Consider the following 25,308-nt stretch of genomic DNA (forward strand, 5'->3'; position numbering starts at 1 on the left):
TCCCATCTCATTCATTCATAAGTCATCTCCAGATTTGAGCATTCTTTAAGTGTTGAATATTCTTTTTAAAAATATTTTATTAATGAATATTTATTTTTATACCAATTTCATTTCCTATAAATATCACCCATATTTTCTACTCTTATAATTTTTTTTAAAAAGGAAACAAACCTATTGATAAAGCAGCTGATGGACAGATGTATAACATTTCACACCTCTGATTCATTGCCTTTCTACTGAAAGTGAGTTTATTCTTATTTCGGTCTCCAGGACCAAAATGGATCATTGCATTTGAACTATGTTCTGTTATCTTTTGGTTTTGTCTTCATTATTATTAGTGTAGTCATAACTTATCTTCTGGTTCTGATTGTTTCACTGTGCATCAATTCATATAAGTCTTCCCATATTTCTCTTAGTTCCTCAAATTTGTCATTCCTTTTGGTGCAATTCTAATTCTGTACATTACACTATATTTTATTCTGCCTTCCCCAATCAGTGTGAAAGGCCTCTGTTTCCAGATTATTACCAGTGCAAAAAGTGAGACTATAATTATTTAGGTATGTGTGGGACCTTTCTGTCATTGACTTCATTGGCATACATGCTCAATGATACATATAACACCCATGTTCAACAGGTTGATCTTGTTGTGATAACAATCCATGTTCATAGGATCAAAGGATTTAGCTGGAAGAGATCTTGGATAGCATCTAGTTCAGCCCCCTTGTTTTATTGTTAAGACCCTGAGACCCAAGGAGGTTGAGTGACTTGCACAACATCACTCAACTAGTTAGTTGCACAAGTGGGCCTGGAACACAGTTTTTCTACTCCAGTTCTCTTTCTACTAGACCATAACGCCTCCACAATCTGACCCTATAGCAACTGCATGTGAATGAAGCCTTCTGGTATCAATGGAGCTACTACCACCACCTCTTCTGCCTCTCCTAACTTCCATTTTCCCTTCCCTAAAGGGCAAGAGAAGGCAAGGTCAAAGCCAGTGGTCCTGAAACCTCAGGCTTCTTGTAACTGATGTCCAATCTCTGCCTTTCTCTCTACTCTCCTTCTGCAATTCTGGAGAGCAGGAGCATCTTCAGACTCTAAAGCATGCCCTTTGGACATTGGGAATATGGACATATTTCCTTCCAAAAAAAACCACACAGTTCCCCTGCTCAGTTTTCAGTTCAGAGAAACACCTATTCTTCTGAGAGAAAGATTGTGGTAGTCACAGTAAAGAGAGGCCAGTGGCTAATATCAGAAGCCATATGTAAGAGATGATTCCTTAACTGTATATATTTGACTGAACCTGAAAATAAAACCCTTGGATGTTTGAGAAGGCCAGTGGCTCCAAGCAAGCTCAAAGCACAAACCCCATATAAATTGATGTCTACACTCCTTTTCCTCCTTCAGCTCAATTGAATTCAATTCAACAAACAATTATTAAATGCTTACTGTATAACAATAGTTACTAGCTAGGTGAAATAAAATAAGGTCCCTACCCTAATGGAGCTTACCAAACTAGTAGGAGGATATTTGTTGTTTAGTCATTTTCACTTATGTCTAACTCTTCATGACCCCATTTGAGGTTTTCTTGGCAAAGACACTGAAGTGGTTTGTCATTTCCTTCTCTAGTTCATTTTACAAATAGGGAAACTGAGGCAAAAAGGGTTAAGTGACTTTCCCAGGGTCACACAGCTAGGAAGTATCTAAGGCCAAATTTGAGCTCAGGTCTTCCTGACTCCTGGCTTGCCCTCTAAACACTGCAACACCTAGCTTCCCCAGTAGGGGGGATATGACATGTAAAAATCGACAATGTACAAAAGCAGTCATTGGCATAAGAGAGGTACAAAAAATTGAGATAATAATTAGAACGCATTTAGCACAGTGCCTGGCATATAGTAGGTCCTATGAAAATATTAGCTATTACATCATCATTATTGGTGCCTTCTCTCTGAGGTTACCTCCCATTTACAGGGTATTATCATGTATGTGTATGTATGTGTATGCGTATGTATGTATTTCCATTTACTTCCAGTCCTACAGTAGACTATAAGCCCCAGGGAGGGTAGGTATATATTTTTTTAGTTTATCTCAAATGAAATATTTATAAAATATTTTATAAGCCCTATATAAATACTAGCTATTATTATTGTTATTATTATTTTTTTTATCTAAGCTTTGTATGCCACCAATCCCTAGCTCAGTAGGCATATCTGTTGAATTGGATTCCATTAAATTAGACCATGTGGTTTAGGGGAGAAAGCGCTAGATTTGGAATCAAAAGATCTGGATTCCAATCTAGGCTTTGCCACTTTTTGTGTGACCTTGGCCAAGTTATTTAAACCTTCTGGCTCTCAATTTCTCCATCTGTAAAATTGAGGGGGGCAGTGAGGGTGGACTTGATGACTGCTAAAACCCCTTTCAGCTCTAAAGCTATGATCCTGTAAACCTATAAATGGAATAGGCAGGGGTAGGAGTGTGTGTGTGTGTGTTGAGGGTGTTCCAAGTCATGAGTAAAAATAAAACCAAAGGGACAGAGGCAGGAAAGCACATAATATACATGGGGAACAGCAAGAAGTCGAAGATGGTTTTCTGCTGAATCGCAGAGGGTAGCAATACAAGAACAGGCTGGAATGGGAGGAAGTGGAAGGCCTTGAATGCCAGCCAGAAGAGTTTGAGCTTTACTTGGTAAACAGTAGGGAGTATTGAAGAGTTTTGAGCAAAGAAGTAACATGGTTAAATATGTGATTAAGGAAGTGAGTATGTGAAGGGAAGATTGGAGGGAAGAGTATAAGTGAGAAGAGCCAGTAAGAGGCTGTTGGCAGTAGTTCAAGTAGGTGGTAGGAGAGACCGGACTAGAAAATGGCAGTGGGAATTGAGAAGAGGAAGAAGATGAGAGACATTTTGATAACAAAAATCAACAAAATTTGGTAACTGGATACGAGAAGTAAGAAAAAGAGGAGAATCGAATATAACACCAGGATTTTGAATGTGAGTCTGGGTAGGTGGTTGCACCACTGACAAAAAGTGTCAGGGAGAAATGTCCTGGAGACAGTTGATAATACAAGTCTGAACCTCAGGAGAGAGACCAGAACTGAAAACACAAATCTCGAAGCTAGTTATCTTATCCTCTTGTCACCTTGGATGTGATGAGTGAGGGAATGATGTTACTGTATCCAAAGTATGAAATGAGACAAAAAAAAAATCCCTCTCATTCCATGGAGGTAAGTGGCTATCCTTTCACCATTCTGAATAACAAAGAATGACAATGTTCTCACATTCATGGTGTGTACCCTTTCTAATTATAATTCTTTTTGGAATTATGATAAGCATTAAGCTTTATAGAGATACAATTTCTGAATTATCAGAAATCAAAGTTTCAATGCAGACACACATACACATAATTACTATAGAACTACTGACTTCTTTCCAATATAAAGGACTCACTGGGCAAATTCCCCCTCACCAGAGGCAAATCCAACCTAGGGTTTACAAATACTTATGTAAGCTGTGACCTACCCCACCCCCAATTCCCACCCCCACGCTTTTGACTTAAATGGACTAGTTTCATTCTTAGAGAAAGACTCAAAATAAGCACTCTTTTGCTCATATAACCCCACCCAGAGTTTAAGACGAGAAATTCTTCAAACATAACTCGTTTCTAGGGCTCCACCAGAAAGTCCTCCAATTCCCATACAAGCACTCAAGGTAACAATGCATATATCAAGTACAGGACAGACTTTATTCCACATAATAGAAAATGCAAGAAACACATAAAAGACCCATAGTAGCCCATTTGAAAAATCAATACAATCATCTTTTCTCTACAGTGAGTCAAACCATTCCCCAAGGCTCCTCAATTTTTCAGACTCATAGCACCACCCTGTGGTTTAGATTCTCCTCAGGAGGGAAATGAACTTGGGGTTCCTGGGGAAACAATTCCCCCAACATTCTGGTGAATCCCTCTTTATCCCAGGGGCCTATACAGGAATCTAGCCTTATGGTACTATCCTGGAGGCTTAGATTGCCCCAGAAGGAAATGAACTTGAGGGTGCTACAGCAGTTAATCCAATCCCCATTGCACCTACACTGTCTGAATAACTCACAGTATTAGCAAAGGACAAAATTCAAGTGTTTTTTCAAAGGTCTTCATCTATGTCATGGCTTTGGTCCCTTGCTGATCTTCCATCTTCCAGGGTGTAGCCATATGCTTACTTCCCAGGAACTCCCACCCCTTCTTTTGTTAGAAGGCTGACTTTGGGGATTGAGTTGCCTAAGAATTCAACATTGCCCGTTTTATCCCCTCCACTTTTATCCAAGAGGCAAGGGTTCAGGGACTGCCCTCTCAGGTCACATGGAGAAGGGCACATACAACTTCCACTGGGGTAATTTCCATTTGCAGTTTCTAAGCTGAAGAGATCTCCTTCAGAGCCCGTGTCTTCTGTTAGTTCTGATGGGCTCTTGTTTCTTCCAAAAAAGGAAAAGGCAATAAGAAAAAAAAAAGGCTATTTGCAATGAAGATTTTCCTTTTAAAGCCAATACAGAATGGCTCCTCCCACAAAAGTCCACCTTAAAAAAGTTCATGCCAACCAATTATTCCCTCAATAGGTCCATAATGAGTCAAGAATGGATCAAAATGGGCAGGTTCACTCCTTCCATAGGAAAATGCAATAAAAGTTCTAAAGACTTATACCCTACAAGCTTATTCTTAACATATGTAAATATACTCCTAGTTATCTCAACACCCTTCTTCTCTCCTCTCCATGTTATGTATGTCTTGGTTACACACACACACATGCATGCACACATACACACACACACTCGAGAACACATATGTTCTTTTCATGAAGATCCTAGACAGCTTCATCTCCAACAAATAAGGAAGGCCAAGGGCCAAGTTTAAAAAAAAAAGGGGGGGAGGGGGGCATTTCTCCCAAGAAACAGGCTGGCATAGTGACTCAAAAGACATGGATGCAAATCTTGCCTCTGACACAAGTGTGATTCTGGGCGGCTAACTTAACCTCAGTGTCTCTTCAGCAACTCCCTAGAGCTCCCTATCTACTAACTAAGGTTAGGGATCTGCACAGGTGAAAGAAGTTCCCCAAGCAAAATTACGGATCCTTCTTGTATTCCTATGACCATCGGGAATCCTCATGGGAGTCCTAGCTTGATACTGATGAGGAAGAAGCCTAGATCAAATGTACTCTTTTTTGTCTCCCCAACTCACCAAGGGATTAAAGTTTTTGATAAATTGGATTGTCCTCAGAGTCTGACAAGTGCAGGATCTCCCCCATCATCAGCACCCCAAAAGAGACCTAAAATCTAGTCACAGTGGACAATGAGAAAGCTTACACTGGATTAGGACCCTAGAAAGTGTCCCTGAAGTGCACTCATGCTCTTAGGGAAGATTTAGGGGTCCTAGGATTAGCCCCATGCTTAAGAGTTTATAGGAGGCACTTGGAAGCCCCATATGTCTTATATGTACACATTCACTAAACCAGTGACACCGAGAGCCCCTCCTAGATCCAACAAGAATTCTTGGTGTCACGGAATGAGCACTCTAACACTTTAGAATACTTAGAATTTGACTTTAAAAGCCCTTCACAACCTTGTCTCCCCCTGCCTTTCCATTCTTTTTACTTTACTTCTTTCCTCATACTCTATGACCTAGCAACACTGGCCTCCTTGCTGTTCTTTGTACAAGATGCTCCATGTCTAGATTCCTGCTTTTTCATTAGCTGTCTCTCATGCCTAGAATGCTGTCCCTCCTCTGCTCTGCCTACTCATTTCCCTAGCTTCCCACCTTAAATCCTACCTTCTGCAGGAGGTCCTTCATGGTTTCTCCGACTGTTGATTCCTTCCCTCTGAAAATACCTCCAATTTTCCCTGTATATATCTTATTTGTACATAGTTGTTTGCATGTCACTTCCCCCATTAGAATGTTAGCTCCTTAAGGGCAAGGAACATGTCTTCACCTTTCTTTTTATCTCCAGCACTTCACACAGTGCCTGACACATAAGCATTTAATAAATGCCCATTGACTGATTGATTTTAGTCCCTATTATCTAATAGATGTGAAGTCCTAAGAAAGAGACCAGAGAAAAAAATTGTCTTATAATTGCCCTTCAATTATGTTAGTCATTTGGGAGGAGGGGGAGAAGAGAAGATTTTTTCTATTTAAAAAAATAGCTTTTCACATCTCTAATCACTAAATACATATTCTGATTTCCCTAAAAGTTTTCTTTTTCCAGAAGAACTTTTCCATTGACAACTATAAAGCTCTAATGCCAATTGAGAATGGTAAACAATACCCCTCAGCTGAGGCTACCCACTAATCAGATACTTGTTGCATAATAACCCCTTCCTGATTGATAGGAACCTGGCTAAAAGGGGAGAAATAAGGGAGAGGAATAAATGTGAATAGCTAGGCACAAACCTATAGTACAACAGGTTGGTGGATATCCCTATAGGGTACTTACTAGGCCCACAGCCTGGGGTGGGCAGTCCTAGAAAGTTGACCTGTACTATGGTGAAACATCCTCCAAATACTAACCTCATTGCTACTGAGTAGGGTGCCAGTCTGGCACAGAGAAAGTCCTTGGTAAGTAGCTTTTGAATTAAATTGTGAGAATGGGATAGAAGTATCATTTGATTGGTGCTGGAAATGATTTCTTCCTCCTATATTCTCATAGTGCTGTATACTCCTCTTGTGCTCTTGTATTCTAGTTTGCATATTTATCTATGTACCTATCATCTTCCTCTAGAGTGAAAGCTTGAGGTCAAGGACCTCATTTAGCTTCACGAATATTCTTGCACCTAGTACCATACACACAGTAGGCACTTAATAAATGTTGTTGCATGGATGAATGTTGAATAGAGAGAATGAATGAATAAATAAAGGAAAAAGCAATTATTGAGTGTTTGCTATGTAACAGGCACTAAAATAAGTAGGGAGGAAGAAAGGAGAAAATTATAGAGATCCTACTACTTTCCAGAAGGTGTTATACACATTTTTCTTCTTTCAGGTGCAACCTGGCACCTGTCCAGGAGTATGCCCAGGATGTGGGGGTCAAAACAGACCTGGTAACCATGAACCCCTCTGTCATCCAGAGGGCCTTCGAGGACTTGGTCAATGAGACCTGGAGGGAAAAACTTCTTCAACGCCTGCACAGCCTCAATGGCAGCATCCTGTGGATTCCAGCTTTCATGGCCAAGGGTGGCAAGGAGAGGGTAGAGTGGGTGAATGAGCTCATCCTGAAGCACCATGTCAATGTGCGCACAGCCTACCCTTCATTGCGCCTGCTACATGCTGTCCGAGGGTAAGAGTGCCTCTCCCTGAGGCTAGGAGATGATGTAGTTGACAAAGATGTAGGCTGGGCATATGGCCTTTTTATCACCATATGGAGCCTCTTGCAAGTTGGGCGACTCGTAATCAAACTGAGTCTTCTTGCCTGCAAGGTGTCATCTCTGAAAAGATGGATGGGAAATTCTTTAATTACAATTAGATTAAGTCATTAGTGATGATGTCTTCCTTTTGGGGACTGTCTCTCTTCCTGGGAAAGTGAGTTGAATTGAGAAAATGAATTGAGAAAAGGATGTAGGGGGTAACCAGAAGCTCTGTAGTGCTTCCCTGACCCTCATCCTTTCTGAGCCAGTGGTAATAATAAATCACCACCATCTGTTGGTTCTTCACCAGCCCTAGCCAAATAAGTTGACATTCACACAGCATTCACATCACAGTCTGCTGATTCTCTCCACCCCTTAACATAATATGGCATCCATCAGCCTGGCACTTATACTGGCATATCACGCCATCTAGGGCAGTGTCGATGGAGAAACCCAGAATTAAATAGTGAATATTCCACATTCCCCAACTTCACAGCATGTGCTCAGTTCCTGGGCCCTGTTGCCCTTGTGACAAACGGGATGCCGAGAACCCTAGGAGGCCTACAAAGAAAGACCAGGTGGTCCATTGTGGCCCCCAGGCTTACCCAAAAGTATTATAAAGCCCTTCATATGGATCCAAAATGAAAAGGAATTTACATACCTAGTCAAAGGGAAGCTCTCAGATTCCTTCAGTTTTCTCATGATGGTGAGTTATAGAATACCACCCATGTCCCAGGCCTATGAACAGCACCCTTCATTGCAGGAGCTAGTGAACCTGAAGCATCCATCCTGCAAGAAATAATGACAACGGCTCACATTTATGTAATACTTTAAGATTCTAAAAGGGAACTACATAAAGTATTTCATTTGATCCTCACAATAATCCTGTGAGGTAGAAGCTATTATTTTTTTTTCCCATTTTATGGGTAAGGAAACAGAGGCTGAACAAGGTTAACTGACTTAGCCAGGGTCACACAGCTAGTAAATATCTGAGGCAGAATTTTCACCCAGGTCTTCCTGATTCTAAGTCTGGTATTCTGTCCACTTCATCCCATTGCTTTTCTGTGTAGGATAAGTAAATAAATTCAAGAAAGGTTTCAATCATGACAGATATCTAATAAGTTATTAAGAGTAAGTAAGGAAGTCTAAGGTACATCCCTAAATATTTGATGTTAATATCAAAGAGGACAACAATGCCCTCTTTCAAATCCTTCATTGTGCTGCTATCAAGGACAGAACAGTTAGTTTGGTAAGTCAGACCCAAAAGGATAGTTCTTAAGCTTCATGTATTTTATAATAATCCTTCCCCTGGGAGGCAACTTAACTTAAATGTCTTGTTATGGGTCAGAAAGGATTAATGAGAAAGAAGAGTAGCCTGCAGGTAAAGAGGAAAAACACTCTTGAAAGGGAACCAGGCAGGGGGCAAAGGACCACAGGAAGGCAGAGTTATTTCTAGCTGTAATTGACTTCCTTTCATCTGTCAAAATTGCTCTAAACTCCTGGAATAAGCCCTTTAAACAAATAGGCTGCTAATCCTGAGATTGTGGCATCTTTCTATGCTAGAAATTCCCAGAAGGGTGAACTAATTGAGAACCTAGCTGTATCAGGCTACAATGAAATGCAAGCATTTATTAAGTACCTACTATATGCTAGGCAATGTGCTAGGTGCTGGGGATACAGAGACAATAACAAAACAATCTTTTCTCTCAGGGAGCTTACATTCCACTTGGAAGAAAATAGGTCCCAGCTTTGAACAAAGAGAGGAGAAGGAATTCTGGGGCCTAACTAGTGAACATAGTTTTTCTCTTAGTTGAGCCATAAGATTTGTGGATGGTATAATGGGGCAACAGCAGAATGTCAGTGAGTGGCATGATTCTATACCATATCTGTAGAGATGGACAGAATTCACTCATAACCCCTTCATACACTGGGGCTCAAAAACTCAATTTCCCAAGTACAAAATAGTGGAGTCATAGATAAGGAGCAATTCAGCTGGGGGAAAAAAAAAACTAAGGGTTTTAGTGAACTGAAAGCTGAGCATAAATCAGTAATGTGGAAGCGGGAAAGTACATACTTTAAAGAGTAGGAAGGAGATCATTCCACTGTATGCTGTCCTGCTTAGACCACATCTGGAGTCACATGTTTATTTCTGGATGCCATAGACTAGGAAAGACATTCAGAAGCTGGAGAGTACCCCAGCTCAAAGTAACCAGAATGGTCAAAGGCCTTGAGTTCAATTAGTAAGGATTAGTTGAAGGAATTCAGGATGTTTCAACTGGAAAAAAGAAGAGTTATAGAAGATATGGTATCTGTATTCAAGTATTTGAAGGGCTACCATATGGAAGATGAATTGAATATGTTTTACTTGGCCCCACAGAGCAGAACTAGGAACAGTGGGTAGTAGTTGCGAAGAGCAGATTTAGATTTGTAAAAGAGGGGGAAAAATTCTTAGCAATCAAAGCTATCCCAAAGCAGAACAGCCTGCCTTCTCAAAAGGGAATAGTTTCCCTCTCTTTAAAAGTCTTCAAGCAAAAGCTAGATGGTCACATGTCAGGTCCATTACAGAAGGGATTCTAGTTCAGGTAGACATTGGATCTTGTGGTCATGAGGATATCTTCCAGCTCTGATGTTCCATGACCCTATGTTTGAGAAGTTCATCATCATCATTTAGATTTTGAAACCAAACAGGCACTATGGGGATGTGGTAAAGCTCCTGAGATAATGACTGTGAGAGCCTTTCTTTGGATGAGAGCTATCCATATCATAAGCTAAGAGCCTTCAGCAAACCGGAAGGGAGAGAGGAAGATGAGGCTAGTTGGAAGTAGTTGCAGTTGTCTCAAAGACAGAAGAGCATTCCTGATGGGAAAAAGTATTCAACAAATGCTTGAAATTGATTAGCCTTGTGTTTCTCTTGGTGACATCTGATCTATTGACAGACATTTGTGTGGCTTCCAAGAGTGATAGCTAGGCTCCCATCTTTATGTTCAGAGAATCACATTGATACATGTCATTTTGTCATCATGCCCGCTCTAGTCATGGGCATCTAAGGTGATTAGTCAAGTACTACCTTAAAGGGAGAATTGAGAGTTTGAAGAAAGAGCCCGAACTGACAGCCTTACACATGAATCCCCAAACAAGGAGCTGGCAGGAGCTAAGGCCTACCCATGGCAGAGGCCAGGGAGCTGCCAGGCAGATTGGACTGGCTTCCTCCATGTGGACTTAGGTAACCTGGGAGAGCAGCTGGCTTGCCCTCCCTGCCGAGTGTTAGAATGCAGAGGGCCAGGCTTTTGGCAAGTGAGGTGAGAAACAGGGGGGGAAGAGTTCCACAAATGAGTCACAGAGGTAATTGGCTATGGCAGTGAGAAGTGGGAAACAAGAGAGTCAGCAGCTGGTACCGAATAGATCTAATTCAATTACGGCCATGGAGAAGGTTGTAACCCACAGAGAGAATAGCCCCCTTAGCCAGAAAAGCTACACGCTGACCTGTTCAGCCCCTCTAGTTCTCTTGCTTCCCACCCACTAGAGTGAAAGAACTGCTGTAAATCGATGCCTAATTAATGGCTCCCGGATGCCTCGCTGATTTCTTTAAGACCCTGTCCCCTTTGCACAGACATATCCTCAGCCAGGGCAGAAGAGATACTAAATAAAGTATTTAAGAAAAGGTGTTCCCGATGAGTCCCTGTGGCTTATCAGCCTAGTGCAGAAATCACCTGGCCAGCAGCCAGGTCCATGAGCTCCTGCTAAGGTCAAGGTACAGAAAGAAAGAAAGAAAGAGAGAGAGAAAGAGATCACAGATCAGGTTGGTGGTGCGTACTCTTCGAGGTATTTCTATATCTTTTAACTAACTACTTGACTTCTTATCCTAGTGCTATCTCTCAAAATCAGAGAACTGTGTAAGGACGCTTTTGTATTGAGACTCTTAGGGAAATGTTAGATCTGGAATCTAAGTGATTTGCTCTAGTCTGAGTATCTCTGGGACCTAATTGTGCTTCGTAGTTTCTCTACAGGGAGTTCAGTAATTGTTAAAATGTTTTTTAAAGGAACGGGACATAGCTATGGTGCTTACTTCCCTCCCTGAGATGTTCCTGGAGTCAGTTTCCTTGAAGAACGAATATTTTCTTGTTCCTCATGAATTTTGAATTATATTTAACAATTGCCCAAGAGGCCCCCGATTGGATTCTATGGAGAAGATAATGATAAAGGTGGATACTGTCCCAATCTAGAAGACTTACAATCCAGTACTGACAATAGTCTTCGGCTAAATTAGATAAATACAGCCATTGACTCACCATAGCAATAATGCAGAGAACCTCCTTAGAGCTGAACTATTCTGACTTCTTCCTTTTTATAGCTGGGCTCACTGAAGCTCACAAAGATTGAGTGACTTGCCCAGGGTTTCACCGGTAAACCCTTACCTCCTAGCTCTTAGTTTAGTGGTTTCTACACTATACCACACTGAAAAGGTACAGGTATGTTTATAATACCTGGGATCCTTCAAGTAAAGGAAAGCAGCAGTTAAGATTGTGGCCAGCAATTCACAAAAGACCACTCAACCCTCTTTCAACAGTTTGGTGATAATTTAGTTAATTCATATATACATATGTGTCTCCTCCAAATCTAGACAAGAATATTTACAGGAGTTAATCCAGGTAAAATTAATTAATAGCATAAATTTTCTTGTTGAAATATAGTTTTACAATCTGATATTTGAATGACATTGCTAACGTGTCATTCCTTGGCTCCAAAATCAATTTCACCAAACTTGGAACTTCAGGAGCCCAAAAGTAAATGATAGCTCTAGTATAGACCTGCTCTAAACTTTCTATTTCTTTGATAAACTGGCTTGTGACTGGTGGGGTGGAGGAAGGGAAAGGGGAAAGGGGGAAAAAGGAGTGGGAGGAGGTAAGTGAAATTTAGGTCCCAACGCTGATTTAAACATTCTGTTACAGTATCACCAAAATTCCATGTTGCCTTCAAATTAATAGAAGCATGTCAAATTTTGTGACAGCATTTACTCTGGTGGGGAATCCAACTGACTTGTTTCTTATTTTTCTGATTGAATGGGTTGGTGATCTGAGTTTATTCTTGAAAACTCTTCCCATCACAGGGACCTCCAACCTTCTTACTTCTCTTGCCCTGCCCCCCCCACGGTGTTTTCTAACCATTATCCTGTGAACTCTCTAGTAAGGAATATGAAAGGAGGTTTTCTTATAGTCCCATAGCTGTTTGCCTCTCTCTACTGCCATTTAAACTCTTTTAGGAAGTGCCTTTGAAAATCTACATGTTTGCAAGTAGCCTATAAACTCCTTCAGTCAAATGTTAGCTCCCTGAGGGCAGGGTGTAGTGAAAAGCTCCCTGGCATTTGAATCAGAGGACCTGGGTTAAAAATGTAGCTCTGCCGCTGATTAGCTAAGGTAAATCGCTTCAGGCCTTAAAAAAATGAGACTGGACTAGAAGGAAAAATCTATGATCCTATATTTTTTTTAAAAAATCACTTCTTTTACCACCTCTTGCAAACTGAAGGATGATTCAAAAGGAAAGTCTGGCAGCTGAACTAGATGATCTCTAGAGCCCTTTAAAATGCCTAGGGTCACACAGCTAGTGTCTGAGGCCAGATTTGAACTCTGATTTTCCTATGCTTCAACTGCACCACCTGGCTGCCTTTAATAACAGCCACTGAAGTCAGGGACTGTTTCTTTTTTTTACTTTTGTCTCCTGTGCCTAACACAATGCCTCCAGGTTGTGGGTACTTAATAAATGATTGTTGAGTGATATAATGAATTGAAAGTTCGAGAAGTACTTTTCTCATAAGAATCCTATGAAGTAGATGGTTAAGTTACTACAAACTCCATTTTGCAATGAGGAAACTGAATCTCAGAGATTTTAAGTAACTTGTCCAAGGAAACTGCTAATATTTTGGCATTGTCAAGATTCAAACCCAGGGCCCCTGACTCTAAAAGTAGTGCTCTTAAATTAGATAATACTTGTAAAGCGCTTAGCGTAGTGCCTGGCACATTTGCTATTCAGTCACTTTCAGTTGTGTCCATGATCCCTTTTGGGATTTTCTTGGCAAACATACTGGAGTGATTTCCCACTTTCTTCTCCAATTCATTTTACAGAAGAAGAAACTGAGGCAAGCAGAATGAAGTGACTTGTCCAGGGATACCCAGCTAGTGAGTGAGATTGGATTTGAACTCAGGAAGATGTCCTCCTAACTCCAGGCCCATCACTGCACTATGTAACTGCTTTAAATGAAATATTTGTAAAGCATTTAGCACAGTGCCTGGCACCTACATAGTACATGCTTAATAAATGCTTATTCCCTTCTCTTCCTTCTTTCCACTACATCAAATTACCAGAGATTCAGAGCTTTTCTCTGTCAATAATGAAAAAAAAAAGTGATCTCAATATAGCACTTTAAAGTTTGCAAAACTCTTTACTTTTTACAGTTTAGAACCCCAGGCTTACAATTGGCCCGTGCTTTCACTGTCTTAGTAGAGAGTCAACCCTACTTATGTAAGCCATAGGGTTCCTTTTTTCCATGGCATCCTGGTAAAAGCAGTGAATGTGAAGTCAAAAGACCTGAGTTTGAGCTCCAGCTTTGATCCTTACTGACTGAAAGGCATCATGTAAATAGAGGCAAATGAACTTCTCTGAGCCTCAATTTCTTTATCTGTAAAATTAAGATAATAATACTTATACCACCTCCCATACAGAGTTTGACAAAAATTTCTTTATGACCATAAGGTGCCCTAGAAATGTGAGTTATTATTATTCATAGACTCCCAAAACAGGCAAGAGTACACCAGAGTGTTAGTGAAACTGTTTTTAGGAACTGAGCTTTAGAGTAAGCCCTTTGTAAATGTTCCTTGACAGTTCTGGAATTTAAACTTTGATCACTGCCCAGAGAATCACTTTTGTTTGTTTCTGCTACGTGCCACCACGGGAAGACTCGGCACCATGCCCCAGAAGTGATAGATTTCTGGTTTTGTTTTCAGACAGATAGAGCCAGATCCTGAGAGGGAGGAAGAGCTTAAGCAGGTCACAAAAGCATCCACCTGATGCTAAGGGAGGGACTGGGACCTATGGAGAAAGGAAGGAAAGATGTTGATATCCACAGCAGCACCCACCTGTTTTATAATTACCTCTTCTGAAGTGATGCTGAACCAGGGAGCAACCTCAGTTTAAGACTCAGTGCCTAAAGTTGAATGAATGCATGAATGAATGAATGAATGAATGGACGAATGAACAATTACTCCCAATGAGGAGTATTAAATGAAGTCAGTAGGCTTTTTTTTTCTACCTCTCTAACAAATATAACCCCTGTAATATAACACCTGGACCCTCGCAAAGTTTTAAAGAACAACCAGCTAGTGGTATAAATTTAATTCTAGAATGCAAGTCAATTCTGATAATCCACTATCTCCCCTCAAACAGCCTCCCCCTCCACTTACAGGCCATTTGGGTAAGAACTGTGCCACTCCCTGTTTTCAGGGTAATACCTTAAAGAGAACAATATCCTTCCTAATAAACACAAACATCAGGAGCTCCCTCAGCTGATTTATACAAATATCCTATTCTACAAATATTTTATTTTGGCAGCTTACTAGCTGGTACCCTGTTAACCTGTCCATTCAGACTGAAAAACCCCAGGAATGAGTCTAGGCTTCTGATACTTCCCAACTAACAAGCCAGCTGGCCTCCCCTCCCAGCCTTGAGTACTCCATCATTAACAAGCTATGGACCCCACTTGCAGGCATGAAATAATGCCATCCTTCCCAAGCCAAAGCCATCTGGTTCTGTAGCCAGACTGCAAGGGTGAATCACTTCACCCTAGGAAATATCCATGATACCAGAGCTTCCAAAGAAAGAGTATCAATGGATCAAGAGGTTTCCCAGGGCCACTTTGGATTTTGTACCTATGCCAAGGCAAGCCCTATTCATTCTAGCTAGTCTATACTCTGGTTGGCTGGAGAATCTCAAACACCAGCCAATCAGCTGAAGAGCAACATGGAATGATGGGTAGAACAAAGATAATTGGAATCCGGGAATTCTGTTCCCGACTTTTCTTGTGACTGTCCTCAGCAAGCAAGACTTAATATGTCATCTGGCCCAGTTCAGCAATATAAAAATAGAAATGCTTCTCCCTGGGGGTTGAAGTGACTCTAAGACATACTCCACATAACCACATCACGTTGTGAGCATTCTGGAGAGACGTGCTATACAATTATAATAATTGACAAGCATTTATTGAACACTTACTGCATACCAGTCACTGTGCTAAGCAAAGACAGGCCCTGCCTTCAAGGGACTTAAATTCTAACGCTCTGAAGTTCTTTTTGTCACTTATTTAGACTGTGGAGTAACCATAGCCTCAGCATGCAGGGAGAGGAACTTGGGACATCCGAAGAGAAGGAAGGATGCACGTTACAGAAACAAATTCTGCTCTTTTCATTTATTGCTATCTATGTTTGTGAAACATCTAGCTTAATAGTTATTGCGATTGGTGCAGCTAATTTGAAAAATAATTACTGCCGTCTTGGAGATTTCCTTGCCTTCTAATTAAAGTCTTAGACCTGGAATATTAAAGGTGCATCATCAACCCAGCATCCAGGATGTACCCAGCTAGCCTCATTTGAGGAAGAAAAATTAATTGGTTTTTGTTTCGAATCCCAGCTGTTATCCTAAGGAAAGGAACAGTATGCATGTTGACCACACAGACATGATCTGAATTGGCCAGAGCAACTGAAGAGATAAGAAAAGCCTTGTTGATATAGGTAAAATGTTTTTGGAATTAGAACTTTCTGCCCAGAAAATAAGAAAGTCTTGTCCCAGATTGTCACTGGGACAGGTGATTCTGCGTAAGTTTTCCCCCCTAATCAACTGAGAAACAACAGATTCCTAGGATCTCAGTGTTTGTACAAAACTGGCCTTATGTGCCTAAATTAGGGCTCATCATTCTTGCATTAAGGGAGAAATGATGGACTTATTTGTGAGCACGAGACCAGTAGGTATCATGAGACAGAATTCTAACCCAGGGCTCCTGATTCCAATATTCTTTCTACTCCACCAGGCTGCTTTTTCACTCTTCTCAGGAAAGTAAGTCAACAAAGCAGCCAGATTTGCTTATATGGTTACTTGATCCCTGGTTCTTTTTCTGTCACTTTTCTAACTATAGCTCCACCAGCCTTAAGTGGGTGGGGACCTCTAAAGTGAATGAGCAACCATACCAGCTGATGGAGAAACCAATTCTCCATGACAATCTGGGAAATATATGCAGAGCCAGGGTAATCCAAGCCAAATCACAGCTGGGGCCTCAATGGGAAATTCCATCTGCTGGCTGAGATAGCAGCTGAGAACAAGGAGTATCCCCACCCCCCTCCCAGAGCTTTTCCTCTTAGGCCGGCACTCATCCCAACAGAGGATGCCCTCTGCTCAATGGGCCGTAGTGCCAGCAAATGCAGGAAGCAGGGAAGTTCCATTTTTACCGTACATACAAGCACACTTGTGAGCACACACACAACTCTCTTCTGGGAAGCTTCATTCCTTTCTCAAAATGACTACATCATAAAGACAATACTTTGTAGCTTACTGTTGTACCAATTACTTCAGCCACTGGTTCTCTCCATCTAATTACTTAATTGGGGAAACAAGTAGGTGATAAAATCCCAAGCAGGACTTTTAAAAGCCTTGTATTTCAACTACCAGAATACAACAGTGCTCAAGAGGACCCCAAGGTGATTTTCAACAGTGTTCATGTTTACCATATGGCAATATCTATAGTTTTGTTTGTGGAATGCATTAATTATTTACTTTTTTTTTTAAGACAGGTCACCTCATTGGTGTTACATCAAATGCAGAGTATTAGTCATAGGATTGAAGATCTAGAAGGAACCCCAGAGAAAAATCCCCTCATTTTACTGATGAGGAAACTGAGGCCCAGAGATGGTTAATTATTTGTCCAAATCCATTTAGGTAGTAGTCAGATTTTGAATTCAGATCCTCTTGTTCTAAAGCCAGTGCTCTTTCCACTGTACTATTTAGTTTTATTTTTTATGATAAGAGTTGTTTTGATTTTCTTAAAGTGGCAAATGGGAGGAAGTAAGCTAGGGATTCCACAGAAAGGATCTTTAGACAGAACTCACAGTATGAGGCATTTCTTCCCTATGCCATTGAATCGACTGTATGTAAGGGAGTAATTCTTAGATTCATTCACTCAGAAATGATTTGTTAAGATTATTCTTGTTAATTTGTTGACAAGTATTGTTTGTTTAAGATTAATGATTTATTAAGTGCCAAGCACTGTATTAGCTCCAAAGATACAAAGACAAAATAGTAAGTCTCTGCCCTCAAGGAGTTTCTATTCTACTGGAGGAAAACAAATAAATATAAAATTCAAACAAAGTGAACACAAAGTAATATTTGGGAGAAGATGCTAATAACTGAGGAAATAAGGAATGGTCTTGTGGAATACAGCATGACATCTAAATACTGATCTTTGGAGGAACCGATCCTGTGATGCAGAGGGGAAAGAGGCATTCAAAGAATGGAATGCTTGAAATCATGTTTGAAGCTTTAAGTATAGCTGGCTAATAAAGACAAAGGGAGCTAGTCCTTATGAGTCATAAAGACAGGAGAAAGAGGGATGATGGCTCAAAGAACTGAACTCATAACATTCTGTATTTACAAAGTTCTATCTCTGGAGAAGCAGAAAATACCTCATGGATGATCATGGCTATAAGGGGTCTTGGAGATTAGCTAGCCTAACCCCCTCATGTTACAAATGAGGAAACTGAGGCCCAGAGATGTTTAAGTCACATATTCAAGGTCACTCAACTAATTAGTAGACTCACAGACACATAAATCTCAAGCTGGGAAGGGACTTCAGATGCCTTGTAGTCTAACCTCGTTTTATAGATAAGAAAATTGAGGCCCAGGGAAATGAAGTGGCCTGTCCAATGTCATAGAGCTATTAAGTGTTAGAAGTGGAATATGAACCCAGGTAGGGACAGAATCAGGATAAAAACTGTATACTGGAAAGAACACTGACTCTGGAGTCAGAGGACCTGTGTTCAGATCCTGCTTCTGACCTTTTTAAGTATCACTGATCTCCATTTCACAGTTGGGAACAATGAAAAAGTCAGAGATCACCAGAAGACACATAGCATTAGGGGCAGTTGTCCCTTGGAGGCTATCTTTGACCCAAAATGCTGGCTACCCTCTAGAGCATGTGTCTTACTCTGTTCCTCCATCCCTCCCTACCTCCACTGTGGGAATACCTGGAATAAAATCCAGCAGCCCTGTCAGCCAGAGCATAGGTTCATGAACTAGAAGGGACATTAAAAAACCATCTATTCTAAATCCTCCGTTTTACCGATTGGTAAACCAAAGCCCCAAAAGGTGAAGTGATTTGTCCAAGGGGACCCAAGGAATGAACAGCAGAGTTAGGACTAAACTTGGGCCCTTTGACAGAAAAATAAAGACAATCAGAAGCTTGCCTAAAGCAAATAAATCCCAACAGAAATCAAGCCATTGGGCCTCATTTTCCTCAACCATAAAATGAGAGACTTGGATTAAATGATCTCTGAGATTCCTTCCAGCTCTTAACATTGAATTTTTCTAATCATTGAAGAGCAAGAAACAATCATATGGGGCTAGAAGGGATAATTCCACGACTGATGATTTTTACACTTTGTTTCTAAACTGGGACTAGTGGGTCAGAGGGTTCTTGGCAGGGGCATGCTTATAAATGTTTAACAACCAGCTCTTGGGGGTAGGGGGAATGTACTTACAACATACTTTTAAGTTTAATCTGTATTATTAACATTTTTTCCATCACTTTCTTAAAGACCATCAACAAAACAATAAACCAAGCCCTAATTTGCCAATTTCCAAGGTACAAATGCTTACACCAGAAACTTAACTGTATGAGCTAGATCCAGCACACTGCCAGTTCTAGGGTGTGACAAAGTGCTTTTTCTCAGGAAACAGTGAGTTATGAAACTTGTGGGCTTTTTTTTTTTTACTCTTCTTTTCAGGTATTGGCTGACAAACAAAGTACACATCAAAAGACCCACCACAGGACTGCTGATGTATACTCTGGCCACACGCTTTTGCAACACCATCTACCTCTATGGCTTTTGGCCCTTTCCACGAGATCAGAATCAGAACCCTGTCAAGTATCACTATTATGACAGCCTTAAATATGGCTATACATCCCAGGCCAGCCCCCATACCATGCCCTTGGAGTTTAAAGCCCTAAAGACCTTGCACCAACAGGGGGCTTTGAAACTGACCGTCGGTGAGTGTGATGGAGCCACGTAAAATGGCTGCCAAAGAAGATTCCGTGGCTCACGTTTCCTGCAGGCTACACCACGGGCAGATGGGGGTCGGGAGGCAAAAACAATAGGATGAGCAGAGGCTAGTGGTTTTCTTTGTTAAAGTGTAAAACAGTGACAAGAATATATATACTTGCATATATATATTGACCTGAGTATTATAACTATGTGGTGTTCATCCAGAGTATAGCAGACAAGTTACAGGAAGAAGGTGCTGAGGACTTACCTGATCTGGAGACACTGTCTTTGGGAGTGAGAGGATTGGACTCAAAAGGAAATTGATTCCAGCACTGGATACATCATAGTGTCCTGGGTTGAAGGATTCTGGGGGCTGATGGATGAATGCTAAGGCTAATTTATTTTCAGCTGCTCTGTGTCTCTGAGAGAAGTGGATTCTGGGTGATCCAGAACCTAGAGGTTGGCAACTGGGTTTAGTTTTAAAAATGATACTGTTCAAGAAAAGGGAGGAAGGGATGGGAGCTCAACAGAAAAGAGGGGCAAGAAACCGAGAAGCACAGGTTGGGGCATGTTAGTGGATGGCCTTGGTTTATTTACTCTAGGTGAATTGTCTAGGAGACAAGCTCATGGCCCATCACTGTGTTCCAGATGGGACACTGCTTCAGTTCATAAAACAAACTGGAAAAATCAGCAATGAACTCTGGCTTTCTAGCTTACAAAATCATGATGCCAGCATGAACACCACTGCTGGCTGAAGCAGAGAAAGAAAGATGACCCTGAAAGTACTCTGATCATTCAAACCAGATCAATTCTTGTAGACAAAAAACAAAAACAAAAACAAAAAAATCTGAGGTGGTCAGAGCCACACTTGGGGCAAAAACAAAAGAGTGTCAAACAATGCTTAGCCTTTTCTAAATGTTCTCTGGAGTGGCAAAGAGAGAAAAGCCCTGAGATTTAGGAGAAGTGGAGGAAGAGAAGGAATCACAGACCTAAAGGTGGTATTGAGGGTAAGAGAAAGGATATTATAATCTGACCTCATACCAATCAAAGTCACCTTTTAAGTCTCTTTCTTGCTCCCCACGGGTTAACTCACCTTCCTTCCTGCTAAAATATAAGGTCAGGGATTGGACTGAAAGCTACCGCAGCAATGAAATCCAAAGCCAAGGCTTGAAAGGGCACTGTCAAGATAAATGTCATCGTGGTAAAATATATAAGATTGCCTTCCCTCATTTCACACAAAGCCCCAGAGTGTGAAACCTGAAAGAATTTTAGACATCCAGTTTCATTTCTCAGCACCAGCACCGTTTGTGTTCTGCATCTCACTCTGTGTGGTCAAAGCAACCAGACTGCTCAGTTTCAACGTCACTTTCTTGTCAGTTTCTTGTCCTGATTGTCAGGTAGTGTGGCTTGGCTCTCTTGTTTAGCTTTCCGACTCTGCAAGGAGAGGTTTAAATCCTCCCTTCTCTCCTATCCCCCCACAACTGATGCAATTATTTTGGGATTTTGTGAAATTTGACTTGTTCCTACTAAGGTTTGTATAATCTTTCCCTTTTGTAAAGCCGACTATAGGGTGCAAACCACTGGACATCCTGGGGAAACATGGGCTGAGAACCAGTCACTTAAGAGTTGGAATCCTGGGTCACAGTTAGAGATGGATACTGCATATGGGGCATGGGTTGTCTTGATTTCATTGCTGTATTAACTCTCTGTTTAATAATCATGTTTTAAGACATATTTTGAAGTTAAGTGAAAAACCATTACCTTGAAGGGAGTTGAGAAAAACAATCAAGATCTGCTTCTAAACATATGAGATTGGACATAATTAATCAATAGCAATTCAAGACAGGATATTTGCTTCAGATTAATGGCTGGTGAGATAGTAGCTAGAAGCTAACAGAAGGCTGCCCCTAAGCCATTAACCCAGGACAAAATACTCCCCAGGATAAGGCAGTGATTGCTGCTATAACTTGTTTTGTTCTTTGTAGTATTGTTCTAGAGTTTAGATTTTTAGTTTTCATCATGAAATGAAAATTTTAAAAGCAACAGCCGATAGCTTCAGTGAGAACTGGATGATATAGATTCCTTAGAGGAAGCAGAAATAATTGCCATCATATTTTACACTTCTCTAGAGCCTTTCATCTTGAAGATCTCAAAGGGTTTTAGGAACATTTCATTTTCAAGGCTCACAGAGCCCAAGAGGGAGCAGGTAAGTGACATTGCCAGCATATTCTAGTTGGATTAACTCAGACACAAAGGACTCTGGTGGTTAACCCCAAAACTAATAAAGCAAGTCAGCAGCAAGTCAGGAAAAGGACCCAGGAGTCCAGAATTCCAGCCTTATGTTCTAGCCAGCAGACACTATTCCCAATGGAGAGGATTCTTGAAGAAGTCCGAATTGTTTACCTGATTTTTTTTTCTGGCCTGGCTCCTTAAACTGACATTAGTGGTAGTTGTATGCAGAAATAACTTGCGCCACTGATTTTTGCTTTTCATCCCCATGTTAGACTGGCCTCTTCCTGAGGGTCTGCTTTGGTGAACTGTACTTTTAGAGAAGTAGGAAGTGATTGAAAACCTTCCTTCATCTATTTCTTGAAAAGAGTTAGAAATATAAGGTTAATTTTGTTGATTCTTGTACTAGCAAAATGCTTTGTGCAGCAGCAATGACTCCATTGGCTTTTCCTTCCTGTCCTTTTCCATCTGACCACCAAGACTTAAAGGAAGCAGACAATAAGTTCTTACCTAATTGGCTTATTTGATTAGATCATAATACTAATGAAGCCTGGGGTCATGGCTTCTATCCCTGTATAGACAGGTTAGCTTTGGTATATGGTGTGGGGGAGGTTGGGGTGGGAGTGTAACAATAACAATAGCTCACATTTTTATAGCACTTTACAATCACAAAGCACTTTACCCTATAATCTCATCTGTTTCTTACAAGAGCCCTGTGAGATAGGTAAATCATGTGAGCACTGAAGATCTTTGATTCCTAGCCCTGTCTATGGCCTTGGTTAAGTGATAACCTCTCTGAGCCTCAGTTTCCTTTTTTGCAAAATGGGGATCATACTTTCAAGCCCTATCTTATGGGAATTTTTTGAGGAAAATATTTTGTAACCTGTGAATCACTATACCAATGTGAACCATTTTTACCATCCTTTTAAGACAGATGAGGAATTGGAGATTCAGATAGGTCACTTTGCCCAAGGTCACACCATTAATATAAGTATCAGACCTAAGGGCTAGCATTCAAGTCTTCTGATTCCAGACCCAGTATTTTTTCTACTACTACATTATGTTGCCTCCATAGACTTACCTTGGCCAACTGTATTGCAAGCATGTTGGTGACAGGGGACTCATCCAGTGAAAGTAAGAAATGGCAATGGTCATAACATTTTCTTAGCACTTTATAATTTATTAATATAGTACATTCATCGATAGATTGTCACTAAGCTTCGCTCCATTTCTAAAATTCCATGACTCCATGATTCTAGCTAAGTTTTATTTGATCTTCACAACAACCCTGGAAGGCCAGAATTAGTCCACCTGTTTTAGAGATGAAGAAATCTAAGCTCAGAATGATTTGTCCAAAGTCACCCAGCAAGCACATGGCGGAGTTGGGCCTAGAAGTTAAGGTCCTCTGACTCCTACTCCTGCCCTCTTTCCACTATAATGTAGAGACTAATCAATACAAAATATTCCTAATACCATAAAAAAATTTACTTCAAGCATATGCTTTATTGGCAGTAATTCAGTATCACCCTTGTCATATTCAAAGAACATGAGTGCAAAGAACTCTCCGTCCATCTGCATAATGAGAGAGAGAGAATATGCTCATGGTAGAGTATGTGTTACCATGAACCTAGAGATGTATGCTTGTCTGCGTAAGTGAAATCTCCTGTTGGTTTGGTGGAGATGAAAGCTGTTTGCATTTTACCAGGCAGGGGTTGTTGGAGCTACAGGTCTTAATAAATCTTCTCTGCTGATTTTCCAATCGGGATAAGAAACCATCAGACCAGATGGTACAGAGACCAACCTGCTCCAGGAGGCTGCTGTTTGATAAATCTCTTCATGCCTAATTAAGGCTCTTCTTCCAAAATGAATAATACTGAAAAGTATATTGACGTTGATCAGATGGGAATCCAGACGTGTACGTTGCTGTGTGAGCATCCTTAATAGCATCCCCAACGACACCAGCAGCACAGCCTGCCCAATCTGCTCCTGTTCTTCGTTTTATCCCATCCCAAATCGAGCCTCCAATTCCAGCCTCAGCATCTCACCTTCTGTCTGCATTGCTCTTTCTATTCAGAGAGAGCAGAGGAAGCCCAGGCAGGAGGAGTGGGCATCTTGCCATCTCTGAAGATCCTATGATTCTGGGATGCCACTTCCTGTCAGAGTCCTGACCTAAGGTAACTACTGTGAAATGCTTAGGTGGAGGTTGGTCTCTAGTCCGTTCCGTCTTTGGATCCCCCATCTTTGGATCCCCCCATCTTTGGACCCCCTACAAATCACAAAACAAAGGTAATGAGAAATGTGTACCATTTTGGTGATTGAGCCAGCTGCCAAAGAAGGGGGAATGTCCATAAGAACTAAACTGAGACCATTTTTCAGTTTTCCTTGGATTTTATGGGAGTAGAAACTGAATTTTGATCAGTAGCAGCCATGATGGTTACGCCTGATTTGACCAAATGATCTGGAGGCAAGGTATACTACTTTGAAATTTCAGAGTCCAAACCACACTGTTTAACTATCTAACTAATCCCACTAACTAATCTACGTTAAGCTAAATAACCACACAATCAAACTAATCTTCACCCTTTATCGGTGGGCAATCCTCCAAATTACCAAAGTAACAAAAATAGGAGTCCTTCTTGATCTTTCTTCATCTTCCACTTGTTTATATTTTCTAGCAAAGTCAGATTGGGGGAGGTTCAGCAAAAGTTGTGAGTAGCCATTTCTTCCATATTTCAATAGATCTGTGATCTTATCAATTTGGGTGCTCCCTCCAGGGGAGCAGATTGTTCCCCATCTCCACCTTCTTGTTCTGTACAATTCTAGATCATATCCTCCTATAAATCCTCTACAGGTTATCCATCTAAGATGCCCAGGACCTTCCTCTAACCTTCTTGACATTATGTGGATCAGAGAGAGGAGTGGAGGAAGGAAAGGGCACTGACTATGTGTCAGGTACTCTGCTAAGTGCTTTACAAATATGTCATTTGATCCTCACAATAACCCTGTGAAATAGGTAATATTGTCCCCATTTTAAGGCTGAGAAAACTGAGACAGATATGTTAAGTGACTTGCCCAGAATCACACAGTTAAGAAGTATATGAGGCTGGATTTGAACTCAGGTATTCCTGACTCCAGGTGCAGTGATCCACTGTGCCACCAGCTGCCTCCTAGGCATAGTATAGCAGCAGACCACATGAGATATCCATTGTTTGTCTCTTGTACTTGCTAATGACTGGACTGTCTCCTTTTCCAAACATATATCTCTCTGCTGACATCCTTTTCCCTTCTGCCATGCATTTATTTGTTGATCTAAGCCTCTCTATTTCCCTTTGGAGGACTTAGCACCTTAATTCCCTAAAGACTATGGTATACTGCATCTTGCAGTCACAATCATCAGAAAAAT

General features: G+C 40.9%; 1 protein-coding gene across 1 annotated transcript in view; it reads left to right on the forward strand.

Annotated features, from left to right (window-relative positions):
- ST8SIA2 (ST8 alpha-N-acetyl-neuraminide alpha-2,8-sialyltransferase 2) overlaps positions 1-24,892 on the forward strand; it is an 89,807-nt gene extending 64,915 nt beyond the window's left edge. Inside the window, exons 5-6 of the mRNA XM_027851389.1 lie at positions 7,020-7,313; positions 19,419-24,892. Coding sequence (XP_027707190.1) covers positions 7,020-7,313; positions 19,419-19,704 — 580 coding nt within the window. The 3' untranslated portion in view covers positions 19,705-24,892. The remainder of the gene's footprint in view (positions 1-7,019; positions 7,314-19,418) is intronic.
- Positions 24,893-25,308: the final 416 nt, after the last annotated feature.

Source organism: Vombatus ursinus, unplaced genomic scaffold (genome assembly GCF_900497805.2).
Source record: "Vombatus ursinus unplaced genomic scaffold, bare-nosed wombat genome assembly UNPS02009205.1, whole genome shotgun sequence".
NCBI classification, from domain to species: Eukaryota; Metazoa; Chordata; class Mammalia; order Diprotodontia; family Vombatidae; genus Vombatus; species Vombatus ursinus.